Below are 15,973 nucleotides of genomic sequence, written 5' to 3'. Positions count from 1 at the left end.
GGAGGAGACAGAAAAACATAGGTAAGGGGAGGGGAGGCGAGAGAGGTGAGAGACCTTGCCGTGTCAGGCCGCATCATTGAGCAGCACTGAAGAGAAGCAGTGGAAATCGATCCCTTCCATACCTAGTCTGTATTCAGTCCCATAGCTGAATAGCCACCTTTAGAGCCTTCTTGAAAAAATCAGATCCATATAAGCCAAAAGAACATAAGAGACAAACACCCAGAAGGAAAATGCCCTCTTCGTCACCGCCCCAGCCACCTCTACATCTGCCATTTCAGAGGCTGACGACCTGGGGTTGAAAAAGAGGTGCATAAGCAGAATACCTATAACCAAATCACCTGCCGTTAAAGGATTAATAAGGCAGTTCCTTCACTAAATTACTGATCACGTATCACTGGGGTCAATTGTTACTGCCACACTGTCCTGAGCCAGCCTAAACAGGAGTTCTCACACTGCCATCCAAGACACCCGGTTATCCATGGGAAAAAAAGCCCACAGGTCAAATTCATGTCCAAGGCTGAGCTTGGAGGAACCAGAAAACTGTTGTCCCAATCCCGTTCACCCCTGAGTAATGATGAGAATCAAAAATGGGAATCCGTGAAAGGCAACAACGGGCCAGCACTACTCACTTCATCAGCCCGGTTTTCACAAGAGCCCCAGCAGCAGAATCCAGGCAAAACAAGCACATGGTAGTAGTTCAAGTCCATGCAAGGCCGAGCTGGCTGCTGGGCCAGTCACGAGTTCGAGATCACCATAACCCCCACAACAATCTCGCCAATATCCGACAGGAGGGAAAGCATAATGGACCAAGAACTGGGCAATCTCTTGGACCGTTTTCTCTCTACAGTTGCGGCCCAAATTGAAGAGACTTTTGCCCAATTCCCCATATTTGCTAGGGGACCAACGGGTAGCAGTACTGGTCCAGCCCAGGTCTTTCTGTCCCCTGTCACCAGTCCCACACTGGTTTCCATCAGTGCCTCGCAGGACATAATTTCCAGGGCGCTTCTCTGACAATCAAAAAAGATGGAGCTGCAGATTGACCTAATACTATCATTGGCAACTCACCTGGCTGACCTGGGGTCAAAAATAAGTTCTACGGAAGGGCAACAAAGGGATTTTGGGGAGAATAAATCATGCTCCTGCTCCCCATAATAGACAAACTAAGCTCTCTGCCATATATATCAAGCACCTTAGTAGAAAGTGCAAAGATTAATGCAGTACAAACAACCTGGAAGCAATTTTAACCATGAAAGGACCAGTCCTCTCATCAAATTGCCTAACAGCACCAGCAAAGGCCACAGCAGTATCCCCTAGTCTTGTGAGGGATTTTTTTCCCCACAAAACACTCTAAATATTACGGCCCCCCAGGGAAATGGTGCCACTGAGAATAGCTTGGCTGTAACAAGTAAGAATGCAGAGACTGTGAGGTCAAAGTTCCATCAAACAGCAATCAGCCTGAACATGCAGACAGGGGGCCACAGTCAAATACAGCCAAATCTGGGGCACTCGTGGTAAGAGCTTCCTCTGTACCAGCGAAATGAACAGCAGACACACCCACACAGTCAGACTGTCCGTACTTTGACTCAATAAGTAAGCCCCAACATGACCAAGAGAATAGGGGCCACCATGGCACCAAACTACGGCAGTGACCCTTTCTAAGAGCCGAAGACACCAAAATGAACAAATGATCAACAGTCCACCAAAGAATTTAGCCTCTACGGAGTCATCCTTTGATAACGAAACACACGTCTCAGGCCCTCAGAGCTTCTAAACCAAAGAGACCCAGAGCTCTCAATGCCTACTCCGAGCAGGGCCAATAATGGGTGATCCCAAGAGGGCTTTGATCTGGCTTTCATACCTCACTACCGCCCCAAGGGCCCTCACAACAGACTCAATTGAGGAAATCTCTTACAGTTACTCCACCATATCCCTCACTGAAAGACCTCACCTCGGAGGATCTAGCATGGGTTTGTTTGCTCTTCCACAAGTGGAAACATGGAAGCCACCTTAACAACTTGGAAGAGGGAGGAAGATAGAGATGCCGTGCTGGCCAACAATAAAGTATTTGAGAATTTGTGAACTGAACACCTAAAGCCTCAGCCACTGAAATATCGATACGTTGTATTACCACACGTGCCATCCCAAACAAATATGAGTATATTGAGGGGCACGACAGACAGCAACAATGAAACGGCACCAAGAGTCTCCAAAAACACATCCACCCTAACAAAATTATGTTTGCAAAATTAGAGGAACGTGCGCTGTGAAAGAGAAAGCAAGGAGCAGAAAGACTGGGGGGTTGCTAGTACAATCTTTATTGGGGGGATCAAAGCAACATTCCTAGCAGCACAACAGCCCACCGACGCCAAATCTTTAGGACAAACCTTGTGTCACAACTCACAATACCATCATGGAATGTGACGGCCTCAACAGCATCAGGGCAAGTAAGCAAGCAATAGCCTATTTGGATTAAAGCAAAATGTTATGCCTTGAAGAGACCTGAGCCCTCTCACCATCAATGATACAAGGATTGTATTCAATCTTTAAGCCGGCATCACGTCCCAGCCTTTTTGGCCACCCTGAGGAGGCTTGTCCATTTTTATCAAACACACCTGTAAGCTAGAGGCCACCCCAATCAAGTTCATCTCTCAAGTCCTACAAGCAGTCGTAATCACAGGAATAGAAGTCAAACTCAAAACATTGCCTTTGCTGCTCTTAAACTGTTACCTTAACATGACAAAAAAACCTGAAGGTGTCTATGGTACAAGAACTATGTGACAGTTTGAAAGATTTTTTCACGGATTTCCCAACTGTAGGAATCTGGGTTTCTGTTGCAGTAACCTCCCCCCGACCCCCCACTTTTTGCCAGACTACTGATGCACTTTGACTTGATGTGCCTGGGTCCCTGGGCCTGTTTTCTTTCCCAAAACTGTACCTCTATGGCCACATGTCAGTCCCTTGTAAAGGGTACTATGGGTATCAAGGGCACTGTGGCTAGTGAAGGCCTCTAAGGGCTGCAGCAATTATTGTGCCACCCATAGAGGCCCTGTACCCTTACACACACACACACACACACGGCCATTGCAGGCTGCATGTTTTGGTGCAGAACAAAGTGAAGATTCGGCATGGCATACATTGCTGTGTGCCATGCCTACAACCCACTGCCCTGGCATAGGTCAGCCACCCCTCTTGCTGAGTGCACTATATCAGTGGTGAGGGTATAGGTGCATGAGCCCTATACCCTTACAGTGTCTAGACCAATTCTTAGACATTGTAAGTACAGTAATGCCATTATGAGTATATGGTGCTGGAAGTTTGTCATTGCGAACTCCGCAGCACCATAACGGCTTTACTGAAAACTGGGAAGTTTGGTATCAAGCTTCTCAGCACATTAAACCCACACTGATGCCAGTGTAGGATTTAATAAAAAATGCACTCAGAAGGCATCTTAGAGATGCCCCCTGAAAGAAACCAGCCTCTGGTGGGTTCCCTTACTGGTACACACCAGCCTTCCACTGATAGAGCTAGATTTCATCAAGATTAAGCATTGCTCTGTTTTGTGTTTCAGACAGACTGCATTTAAAATGGCACGCAGATTTTGGTGCAAGTGTAAACACATGGCACATGAAACATGAAAATGAGTCCTAGTCAAATGCTTTTTAAAAGTGGCACTTTTGGTGCATGCACAGTGAAAGACATTAAATGAGGCCTGGTCAAAATGCTTTCAGTCTGAAATGCTTTCAATTAAAACCATGCTTAATTAATTAATCATGGATGTTTGATGTGTTTAGTTTAGATTTAACCTCACTATAGAATGTACACCTAATTTAGAAAATGTGCTTTGAACTTTTAAAGTAGCACATAATTGTGCTGAATTAACATGTGTTTTTGCAGTGTAGAAAAACTGGTGATTTCAGTTTCCTCTTTAACTTTGAAGATAAGAATGGAATATGCGTTCTCTCCTACCAGCTCCTTTTCCTTGTAATCTAAACTCCCTGTGCCCGTCTCAAGAGACTTTGGCTTTGTTGCATATTTAGACAATACATATTCAGCTCATAATACATCTTTCTTATAATATGTATTAATTAAACAATCATGCACCAACACTACACGTGGGGCAAAGGCATTTTGCATGAAAAGCTATCTAAAACATTAGAGCATGTTGCTGTGAGTACGTATTAATTGTTTGCACTTTGAAAATTTGCACAGGTGCATGTTTATGCTATGTTGTACATTGCACATTTTGCAATGTTATGCACAAATAAAAGGAAAGTTGCTTTAAGTTAATAGCTTTCGCTTGGTAATAACTAATGCAGGGTACTAGTATGGGGGAGGTAAACATATTGGGTTTTATTTCATAAATTAATATTCTTTTTTGTTTGTTTTGCGAGACTTTGGCTTTGTTGCATATTTAGACAATACATATTCAGCTCATAATACATCTTTCTTATAATATGTATTAATTAATCAATCATGCATCAACACTACACGTGGGGCAAACGCATTTTGCATGAAAAGCTATCTAAAACATTAGAGCATGCTGCTATGAGTACGTATTAATTGTTTGCGCTTTGAAAATTTGCACAGGTGCATGTTTATGCTATGTTGTACATTGCACATTTTGCAATATTATGCACAAATAATAGAAAAGTTGCTTTAAGTTAATAGCTTTCGCTTGGTAATAACTAATGCAGGGTACTAGTATGGGGGAGGTAAACACATTGGGTTTTATTTCATAAATTAATATTCTTTTTTGTTTGTTTTGCGAGACTTTGGCTTTGTTGCATATTTAAACAATACATATTCAGCTCTTAATACATCTTTCTTATAATATGTATTAATTAATCAATCATGCATCAACACTACACGTGGGGCAAACGTATTTTGCACGAAAAGCTATCTAAAACATTAGAGCATGTTGCTATGAGTACGTATTAATTGTTTGTGCTTTGAAAATTTGCACAGGTGCATGTTTATGCTATGTTGTACATTACACATTTTGCAATGTTATGCACAAATAATAGAAAAGTTGCTTTAAGTTAATAGCTTTCGCTTGGTAATAACTAATGCAGGGTACTAGTATGGGGGAGGTAAACATATTGGGTTTTATTTAATAAATTAATATTCTTTTTTGTTTGTTTTGCTTTTGGGGCCCACATAAAATGGCTGCCTAGGAATCCAGCATGGCTGAGAATTGTTAGCAGTGTGCTGAATGAGAGACGCATGTGCAGAAGATTGTGCCAGCTGCATGAACTGCCAAGTGTCTCAAGTGAAGAGACATAGGTCAAGGCCACAATGATCTGTACACTCCTGTCATCATGCCAATGTACCAGTGTTTGTGAGAGAGTGTCATCCCTGCGTGCGATGTGAAAGCGAGAAGGAAATGGACTGATACATTTTTCCGCTTAAATGTTGCAATATTTGTATAATTATTGATGGTGAAACATATGACTGTATTAAGCCTTAACGCTTCCTTTGTTAAAACCGGTATGAGTTTGATTTGCAATGAGAACAGGGTGACGAGACCCTCATGTCATCTATGCTAACCAATCACAGTGCAAGTTTCTACTGAAACTGCAACATTATTAGTATAGTCAGCCAAGAATTAGAGTATAAATAATGACCCTTAGGGGGCATGTCAGGCTTAGAGGAGAGATGAGGAGAGGGAGCAGGTCTGACCAGACATCATATGGGTTAGGTATGTGAATGTCGCGGGTGCAGCCTGGGAGGAGATTGTGTCCGAGGAGAGACAGAGGGAGGAGGGGCCTTGCTCATATGTTTTTTCAGAGAGGCATAGGCTAGCCTTGTACGTCATATTTTTGGCAAGGCATATCACAATCTTATATGGTCTTGTGAAGGGAGGGCAGCCTCACAGTGTGAGACACAGAGAGACAGATGAACAGACAAGGGCAGAGAGAGCAGCTGATAGAAAAGGTTTAGATTTAGATGCTATAACTCAAACCTTATGCTTTGACTTAACTAACTAGTTTTGAAAAAATGTATTTGCCTTATGCATTTATTTTTCTTTATGGGAGATTTTTGGCAATTAATAATTATTGATTAGCGTTTCAAAACTCACTCTTGAATTATATTTTTCCTGAACGATTTAAAGAATCCTGACATTTGATGCCTCATTCCCTTCCTTTATGGATTGCCTTGTATTCAATCTGTAATATGTTCTGTACTAATTCTATTTTTCCTATTTTCAATTCTGTAACCTGATTGATATTTGACTAATGAATAAAGGGTCAGAGAACCTTAACTTTTAACTAGAAAATAAAACCCTTTAAAAATATTCACAATTTTCTATATTGGCTTAAATATTAATTGCGTTTTGATTTTTCATGTTTATGTAAAGTCTCCTGAAGGTGATAACACGGTGGCAAAGATCCATCACCTTTAAAGCGGTAAACTAGAGGTAAATGATGTTTTGCATTGAGAAATTACCGTGAAATTACCGCTGGATTACCACCACAAGACATGTTTCTGGACCCCTGGGGTGAGAGCCTTCGCTCCCTGAGCCCAGAAACAAAGCCTTTCCTGGGCTTAGGTGGTCACACCTCCCCAAGCCAGGAAGAGCCATCTGTGACAGGGGAGCTTTAAAGGCCTTGCTGCCTTTGTAAAGCTACCCCCAGCCTCTCCTGCTATCAGGAGCCGGCCCCCTTCCTGACTCCTCTCCTTTTCGGCAGGAAATCAGGGGGGAAAAATTAGCCCAGCCCAGAAGCTGTGCCCACCTCTGCCAACCCCACCCCTCAGGTGGGGGAGGCGAGGTGAAGCCCACTCTTCAGTGCCCGCAATCTTGCAGATGGCTGGCACTCTCCAATCAGGATAAAGGATTGTGCCCACTCCCCCAAGTGGGTTGAGCACACCAAGGGTGTGTAGTCACCCTAAGGTCAGTAGACCATTGGCTACTGAGCTCGAGACCCCTAAAACACCCCCTAAATACAGTATTTAGGGGGCAGCCCTGAACTGAGAAGAGAGATTCACGCAACCTAAGAAGAAGAAGGACGAAAGAAGACGCCCAGCAGAGGAGACTGCAGAGAAGAACTGACTTGGCCCCAGCCCTACCCGGCCTGTCTGCAGTTTCCAGAGACCCTGCACCAAAAGTCACCTTGTCCTGCATCCAGCGACCTCCAGAACCCTGGGAGGACTGATTGCCTTCAACAAAGACCGGATCTCCTGTGAAGCAGCTCTGTTCAAAAGAAACTCCCAAGAAAGACTCTGAGCCTCCTGAGGACAAAGAAGCACAACGTCTGGGACCACCACTGCACCCTGCGCCTACAGCTCGAATCCGGTTGGACCCACTGATCCCGGCGAGGTCCCCCAGTGCTCCAGAGTCCGAGTCCACTATGGGTTGACCCCTTCAGGACTCCCTGACTTCACCTGCAGGCTCTGCATTGAGCCCCCCCAACCGCGAGTGGCCTGGTAAGGTGAAATCTGACCTTAAAAGACTCCCCTGCATCCAGCCGACCTGCGCCCTGGAGAAGAGAACCCAAGGTGCATCTATGTCCCCAAGTCCTCCAACTTATCTGCACAGCTGTTGTTTCCTCCCAAAGTCTTCCTGGACCGAGCCTGCAGCCAAAATCCCCAACCGGCAAATCCCATTGAAAACAACAGGGCACAGACGCCAAAACAGCACGCTGCACCTAGCCGCCCCTGCACCGCTGAGGGTGCACCTTGTGTGCTAACTCGGATCCCCCTTTGCCCTGAGCCTAACAGCAGGAGCTTTGCTCCCACAACCTTGTGGCCTGCTTGTGAGCAGCCACCAACCGGAGGCCCCATATCCCCCTCGGGATAACATGGGCCTCAGCACTCTGCACCCAGCCACCTCAGTGCCGCTGAGGGTGTTCTGAGAGTGCATCCTCGAACCTGGGGGAACCCTGGTTCTAACCCCAGAATACCAACTCCCACAAATAAATACGTATCTGCAAACCGTTAACTTTAATTCCTTCCATAGGATTGCATTGACTGCTTTTCCTTGAAAATTCTTCTGTGTGGAGTTGGTTTGTATGAAACTTTGAAAAACTGCAAATTTACTAAAATTCAATTACTTATCTTTTGTCTAAGAAATGTCTCAGTGTGATATCTAGGCATATCACCCTGATTAGCTAAAGTAACTCAAAAAGTAATCTAAAAAGTAATGTGCACCGTAATCTGTAAAGTAACTGAAAAGTAATTTCAAACTGTTGATTTACCTGTAATTCAACCAACTGCATTTGAACCTGCTTTCAACTGTAAATCACTGCACAAGATTTTGCAAAGTATTATTTCACTGACCTGCACCAGGCCTGGCTTGGTTCTAGAAATAAAATAACTAAATAATATTTTTGATACAAACAAATTGGTCTGAGTTCAGTTTTTGTGTTCGTGACATCATTTCTTGCCTGAGTATGTACAACAAATGCTTAACACTACCCTCTGATAAAGCCTTAATGCTCGTCCACAATACCACAAATAGAGAGTAAGGTGCTATCTACTTTTACATCTGCCTACCTTTGGGATTCCACTGGACTCTGTGCACACTATACTTCATTTTGGTATAGTATATACAGAGCCAGCTTACTACAACAACCCATTAAATCCTGCTGGCAAGCGACCTCAACATCTGCGGGCTGGGGAATACAAGTAAACCTCTTGCACACTCTAAAGAGAAGAAAGGATAAAAGACTTTCTGACAACCCACAAACTTACTTTGGTACAACAACAGTTTGAATTACAAGTAACCCAGTGAGAGTTTTCTCCTACGTGCAAAGGAATCTCTACAATCAACTACGTTTTCTAGTGAGGCTGCTTGTCAGCTTCGAGATTGATACCAGACCAGAGAATAATTACAATCCGCTGAGTTGAGTCTCACCTTGGAGCTAACAATATCTAAAGCAGACAGAAGCAACAACATGCGCTCTTCAACAGGGGTGGAATCAGTGAAACTCATAAGGAGAATCAAGTGGAGTCCTGAACACAACTCAAAGATTACCACCTGGTTAGGGAAGCAGGACGCTGAGACTATACTTAACTCCCCGTTCAGCACCCTCCAGACATTCGACCCCTCACTGAAGACCTGAGAGCCTTTCTGCTGGACCACAACAACAGTCGGTCCAAGGAACAACCGGCATGGGAGACCTCAATATAAGTAAAATAAAACTATTATCTTGACATTAAGGTCTTTACTGAAGGCTCTGCGGGCTCACAGACAAAAACCTACAGCAAAGGCAGCCACGGCAGTTAGAAATTCATGTAAGATGCATAAAAAAGTAATATGAAAGCAAAACAGCACTTTAGACGTAAATGAATGGGTAAAGATCTTCCAAATGTTAAAAGAAAAACACCAGGATCACTTCTGGGAATACATTAACAAACTAAAAAATATCAAGTGCTCAAGGGAAAATGGAGTCTCAAAGGGAGACTGGATAATATATGTTGAGGAGTTATACACAGACCAGTCTTGGACTACCAGCTGCACAGCACCATTGGGGTAGCAGAATCAAACCAAGGCTCAACCCTTGAATTAACTTCAATTGACTCGGTCAGGAAAATGATCAGGCTAATCAAAAAAGACAGTGCTCTCGGCCCAAATGGCCACCCCCTGCATATTTAAATGTGCCCCGGAAACATGGTCAAGGCTGCTAAACTTATAGTTCAAAATAGGCCGATTTCCTGGCAAGAAGTAACGGCAAGGGCAGAGAGCCATCGGAAACCGACCTTTTTTGAATATTTACGAGTTGTTCATCTATTAAAAAATACCAGTGGTATTTTGGATACCCCTAATCAATTTGTGGTAGCCCTTTATGGGGCTAATGTTAACGGGGTGGGAAACTGGAATAGGTTGCTACATAAGCAGGGGCAAGCCCCTGTGATAGAGAATCACTTGGATAAAATAACTCAGGAGACCGGATGTAGGCTGGCTTGGAAGGAGTGGGAGGCCATCTGCTATTTAGGAAGCAAATCTCTGCGCGCTGCAAATTTCAAAAGGATGGCCTTCCTATCATGAAGGCTTTCTTATTTAACTCCGGCGCCTTAAAAAAAAGATTCCCGGGAGCTGAAAACAAGTGCTTTCGCTGTCAGATAGATGGGGAAGGCGGATGGCACCATACTTTTTTTGCATGTCTAAGACTGACGCTTTTTTGGGACGCAGTTTTCTCGGATATCAAGCAAGCAATTGCAAAGAGTGTTTTGCTCGAGGCCGAAGCTGCTTTGTTTGGAATCTGTAGAGATAAAACAATGCTATCCGAGCCCGAAAAAGCCTTTATATTTATTTCTTGTGCGGTGGCTCGTTCTCTAATTTTACAAAATTGGAAATCAAGGGAAACTCCCTCTCATTTGAAATGCTTCAATAAAATGAAAAGAACCCGAAAATTCGAAGAAGCCTATGCTAGGAGGGTAAAAGCTACTTGGAAATTTGAAAAAAAAATTAAGTTTTTTAATGAATTAGAAAAGTTTAAAGAGAGATCATAACACTAGAGTTGGTAAACCAATGTAGCAACTCTCACTATAATGTGCATTAGCACTTTCTCTTATTGCACTTTAGTGGCACCAGCACTTTCATAGTTCTTGCACTTTATAGAATGATGTATTTTGTATTTCGGTGTTTTTTTAGTCAATGATGTTATGAGCCGCTATAGCCATACATTTTTTTTTTTGATAAAATGTTGCAGCTATGATGACTTTGGGTGATAAGATGGCACTAGCACTTTATTGTTATTGCACTTTATCTACACTAGGCACTTTCTCCATTGCTGCTGTGTTTTAAGATAAATTTGCACTTCATTTTGTGAATGAGCATATGACTAGCTGCTTCAGTCTCAGTTCCTTTTCATTATGTATTGAGAGGCTGTCATTCCGATTAGAAACTGGTTTTAATAATTATTTTAAGTATACTATGTATTTCATGAACCTAATGCTCTGCTCAATAAAAAATTTTTTTTTGAAAAAAAGGCTGCTAACCTATCTCTTCAATAATTCCCCATATACAAGTAAGGGGACCAGACTAAAGCCACAAGTTATTGCCTAATTGTGCTCCTGGAGCTGGGTAGTCGAACCTGAAGTCCTGCCTTTGTTCCAGACAGGCTTTCGGGCAGCTACGTCTACAGTCGAAAACATCACAGCGCTATCATAGTTAAGTCATCGGGCGGCATTGAGAAACCAGTTACCATTCTTCTGCTGCTTTATACACTACAGGGCAGCATTTGACAGGGTAGACCAGGCTACCCAATGGAGAAAACTTGTAGCATGGGGCGTTCCTTTAAACTTTCTAAGGGCAATAACCTCATTGTAATCAGGGACTTGGTTCCTTGTGAAGACAGGAGCCTGCATGTCACACACAAAATTAGCACCTACTGTTGCCTAAACCAGGGATATGTCCTCACACCTCTCCTAGTTAACCTATACACAACTGACCTAGGGAAAGCCATGGAGTGTGGCTGTTAAGTTCCCCCAAACTAAGCTCAACCAAACTCCAAATCATCCAATACACAGAGGATATTGCGATAATGGTTCACTTTAAAGCAGGCATACAACGGGCCTTGAATACTATTAATACCTACAACGTGTAAAACCATCTCAGGGTAAACCAGGATAAGACAAAGGTTCTCATCTTTGGAAGATATAGAAACAAGAAACATCTTAACTGACACTTAGGCAGTTTGGCAATTAACACTGCCAGGAAATACAACTACCTGGGAGTCTACCTTGCAGAAAATTCCAAACATACCACACATGTAAAAACTCTGAAGAAGAAAGGCATAGCAATCAGCTATGGTATCGAGCAATTGAACACGACAATCTTAAGTGCCACAGCCGCTCCCATACTGAGGGTCATGAACGTAACCCTCTTACCAGCTTTGCAGTACGGGCGTCAAACCTTTCCTGGATCCTGTGCCTCAGCCTTGAAGCTTATCCACTGTATTGCCTATAGGAAAATATTTCAATAGCCATGCTTCAACCGACGGCCAAGACTAAGACTGGAATTTGGCTTGGTGAAACAATCTTTAGATTGTAAGGCCACCACCTTGAAATATTATATGAGGATCCTGAAGGCACCCGGTAACTCATTAAAGGGCCATCTGAAATACATTTTTGAGACTCAAGGCAATCCATTGCATCAGTATCTGCACGACACCCTTGGGTCTCTTCAAACTGAAGAAACTGCTCTAAAGGAAGGGGTTGTACCCTACACAGTGTGGAAAAGGGCAATAAACAGACACCTGATGGAAACGAAAGGGACTAGGACTTAAGATCATTAAATAACTTGCCCGTTTACTCCCCCTGAATAACTCCTATCTGGTGAGAAAGATGCAACTATACCTTTAAGAAGCAATGAACAAACTGACTTGTGAGGCGATCCAGTATATGTGGCTTTTAGGTTTCAACCCTGCTTGGGCAGGCCAAAGAGGAGGTGGGGATTGCAGGCGGTGTTGCTACAGACATGAATCATGGCTACATCTCTTGTGCTGCTGCCCCAAATTAGACACATCCAGGAGGAAACTGTTGAAGCTGATCTTTTTGGCCTAAGGAGCTCGCCTTTGCCTGGAAGCATCCTTGCTCTGCTTCACACAATCTGCTCCATGTGTCCTATCGAGATGCGGGAAATTTGTAGACAAACAGGTCCCATGCGCACATCGCAAGTCATCGACTTGCTCAATCCCAAGACAGTCCAAAAGCTAATAATGCTTTACTTCATCTAAATAGGACTGTGTCATCAGGATGGTCATGGTGTATTTAACTCGGTATGGGTGTGGCAGGGTAACGGCTTATGATGGGACAACTATTACAACTAATCACCGTTGTGGCTGCCAGCGGGGGCTTGATTAGTCAATATAACAGCACTGCTATCCCACCAGTTGATCTTGTTTCACTACTCCACTACTACAAGTACACCCAGTAGCTACTGCACGCACTTAATAACACACTCTGCCAAAATATTAAATGTATTTCTCTTAGCAAAGAACTTAAGTCACTAAATGGGTATTACAGGTACGCTGGGTCACACTTGTACTACCTTTAGGAGGGGTTTTCTAGCACCTCTCTGCATCTTACAAAGCATTTTGATAATGCACATTATTTTGCTTTAACTCTCTAACAACCATAGCACAGTTTCAAACAAAGATTGCACTTGGAAACGGCACTCTGACACTATGCGTAATGAGTCCCTTGTGCAGAAAAAACTGAAGGGTAAAAGCAGTATGAATTTCACCAATGTACTTGAAAACACTTGCTATCAGTGTCTTTTAGCAAATTAATTTAAATTATTGTTTTATCCTATTGTATGGTTATGCATAATGTTCTGTTTTTTTATTAACTAAACAATTTACTTACTTACTCAAGTGCTTCTCTACCACCTGTTTGAGTCTTCGTAACAGAAGACAGACCTTACTACTAAACTTTATTTTGTATATCTCATGTACCAAATCTGTTAAGTCAATTGTGTGCAATATCAATTTTACGACACGTAGGAATGGAAAAAACTGCAGCCGCAATGAGCAGTAGAAATTAATATTCATATGTTTGTCTACAAGACGAACGTGCACACACATACTTACCATCTTCCAAACCAACACCATCAACCCCCTGAAGCCACCCCGCAGACAATCCCAGCCACCGTTTACCTCAGAAGTAAGGTAAAAGCAGAAGGTGTGGGTAGGGAAACCATGATTTTTGCCTCACTGATTACAAATAGTCTCTTGGAACTCTATCATATAATAATAGCATCCCTTCTAATATGAACTAGTCACCAAAAGACAGACATCTGGTAGAAGAATGAGAGGAATACTCATGGATGACATAATTTGTTTCACTTGTATCATTTTAATAACATATTCAGTAAAAGAAACTTGTGTTTTCAAGCACTTACCTATTTCATGCCTCAACATCCCTTCTAACCACTGCTCACGTGCAGTGGAAACATTAATTGTCAGTGTTGGACGACCATTGACCACTGTCATTGAAGCTCTAGAGAGAAGGTCCTCTGAGAGTTGAACTACAATCTGAAAGAAGAAAAAAAGTTCTCTCTTATTATCCTCATATAGTCCAGGATATTTTTTTCATGAACCTAATGATATTCATAATAACTTTAGCACTTCATGGCAACGCATATACCTTAAGTTTCACTACCCTCTCTCCAACATCAGGAAGAAAACCAAGGGGGTGGAGGATGCCACATGAGGTGTTATGACGGGCAACACCTGGTCCTGTCTCCCATTCCTCAGTGGTTTGTGGCTTGGGTGGAAAGAAATGTGTCGAAAGTCAATAATCACACACTGGTATGTGTATGAGAACATGAGAACAGCTGGGAGCAGTAATCACTACACTCAACTACGACCCTTACTATAAGCACCAATCCTTAATAAGGATAAAGAATTCACTTCTTGGTCCATCCTAATATGCGCACAATTCCAGTACCAAAAATCGATTGTCCTTAAACAGCTGGACTACTGTAAGAACAGTTATCATTGCCATCGACAAATGGGCAATCCAATCTCGGCATCATGTGACTTGCTCAAATGCAGCTGATATCATTGGTGATATCAGCTGCCTGAAGCAGGACCTACGAGAATAATCCTTTTCGCTAGAGCCCTTTTGTCTTCCCCTCCCCACTTGACACAACCAAGCATGTTATCTGAAGGCTTGGATGTAAGGTCAGGAACTAAAATGAATGGGAGCCGTTCCGACATTTGACTTCCTGTCCCCGCATTCCAGCCCTCATGTTTGTAACTCCAGTGGGACGAAATGGTGGAAAGTGGGGTAGGAAGGAAGGATGCAAGTGTAGGTGGGAGGGGTAGGAGGACTTCATCCACCTACACATCCACCTATCCATAATCCAGAGCAGTGACTGATAACTGTATTTCATACTATATACACAAGTTGAGCAATGACTCAAATATAGGCACTTCATTGATGATGTGCGGACAAGCAAAATAGATGGAACAATAAGGTCAAGTACAGAGAGAGAGCAAGAAAGAGAGAGAGAGAGAGAGATCTACTCACAGTCTACATTCTCTATTGTTAATGTCTATTAAACCTTTAATTGTATCAAATCTGAATTCTAAAATATATATATGAATAATGACAAATCAGAACCTTAATGAGAAATACAACAAAACAATTATCAGAACTCTATCAGAATTCTTTAGATTCATCTTTGATTGATATTACCACAAAGTCACTCAAAAAGATATTTGAGTCCTTCAGAATAGTGGTACATTAATCCCATGAAACAAAAAAAAAAAAAAAAAAAAAGTAAAAAGTAGTAGACTACAAGAACAATGTGATTCTTGTGATACATTAGTAAATCTTGTCTATTCCTTGGCTTTCCACAACCACCAATTATGTCAACATGTCAGAAGAGAGTGAGGTAAGCTTCTCCTTAACTGCAGCACACAACATTTTTTTAAAATGTATACGAGAAGAGACACCTTTACAATGCTGGCCACAAGCCCTAAGAGAGAGAAATGAGCCTGTGGCACCTCTGAAAGTTCCCTGAATTACATATATGAGATTCTTGAGAAGCTACTCAAAGAAGTCACAGAGCTAAAAAACAGTTATGGCTACAGTCACTGCAAGACTTCAAACAAATGAGGACAAACTGTAATGCAGGACAGCAGCAGAATCAGAACTCAGAAATGACAAACTGGAAGCTAAACTCATGCCCCCCCCATGAAAAGGGACCTTGAAGTTGAAGGGGCCTATTTGGCGTATTATTTTAGGTACTATTACATGCTTTTTTTAATTGGACCTAAAAACTCTAAAATGAGAGTAAAATAGGAATATTCAGGGAAGATTCATATACAATTACTATAAAAGTAATATAAATATAAAGGACAGTGCCCTCTTTGCACTTTTACTAATAGGGAGTTGAACATTTAATGGACAATTCACAAAGACGGGTAAGGGACTACCCGTACTACTTCTGGTACTCATAACTAGTTTTGTGAATCAGCGGCTGCGTCTCTTAATGGAAATGGTTTAGCAAACACAAAGG

At 42.4% G+C, this 15,973-nt stretch overlaps 1 protein-coding gene across 1 annotated transcript in view; it reads right to left on the bottom strand.

Annotated features, from left to right (window-relative positions):
* The window catches only part of MATCAP2 (microtubule associated tyrosine carboxypeptidase 2), a 271,200-nt gene that overhangs the window by 100,948 nt on the left and 154,279 nt on the right, over nt 1-15,973 (bottom strand). The window contains exon 4 of the mRNA XM_085606631.1: nt 13,847-13,979. Within this exon, the coding sequence (XP_085462757.1) occupies nt 13,847-13,979 (133 nt within the window). The remainder of the gene's footprint in view (nt 1-13,846; nt 13,980-15,973) is intronic.

Source organism: Triturus cristatus, chromosome 5_2, assembly GCF_964204655.1.
Source record: "Triturus cristatus chromosome 5_2, aTriCri1.1, whole genome shotgun sequence".
Taxonomy (NCBI): Eukaryota; Metazoa; Chordata; class Amphibia; order Caudata; family Salamandridae; genus Triturus; species Triturus cristatus.
This window is presented reverse-complemented; position numbering and strand designations above follow the sequence as displayed.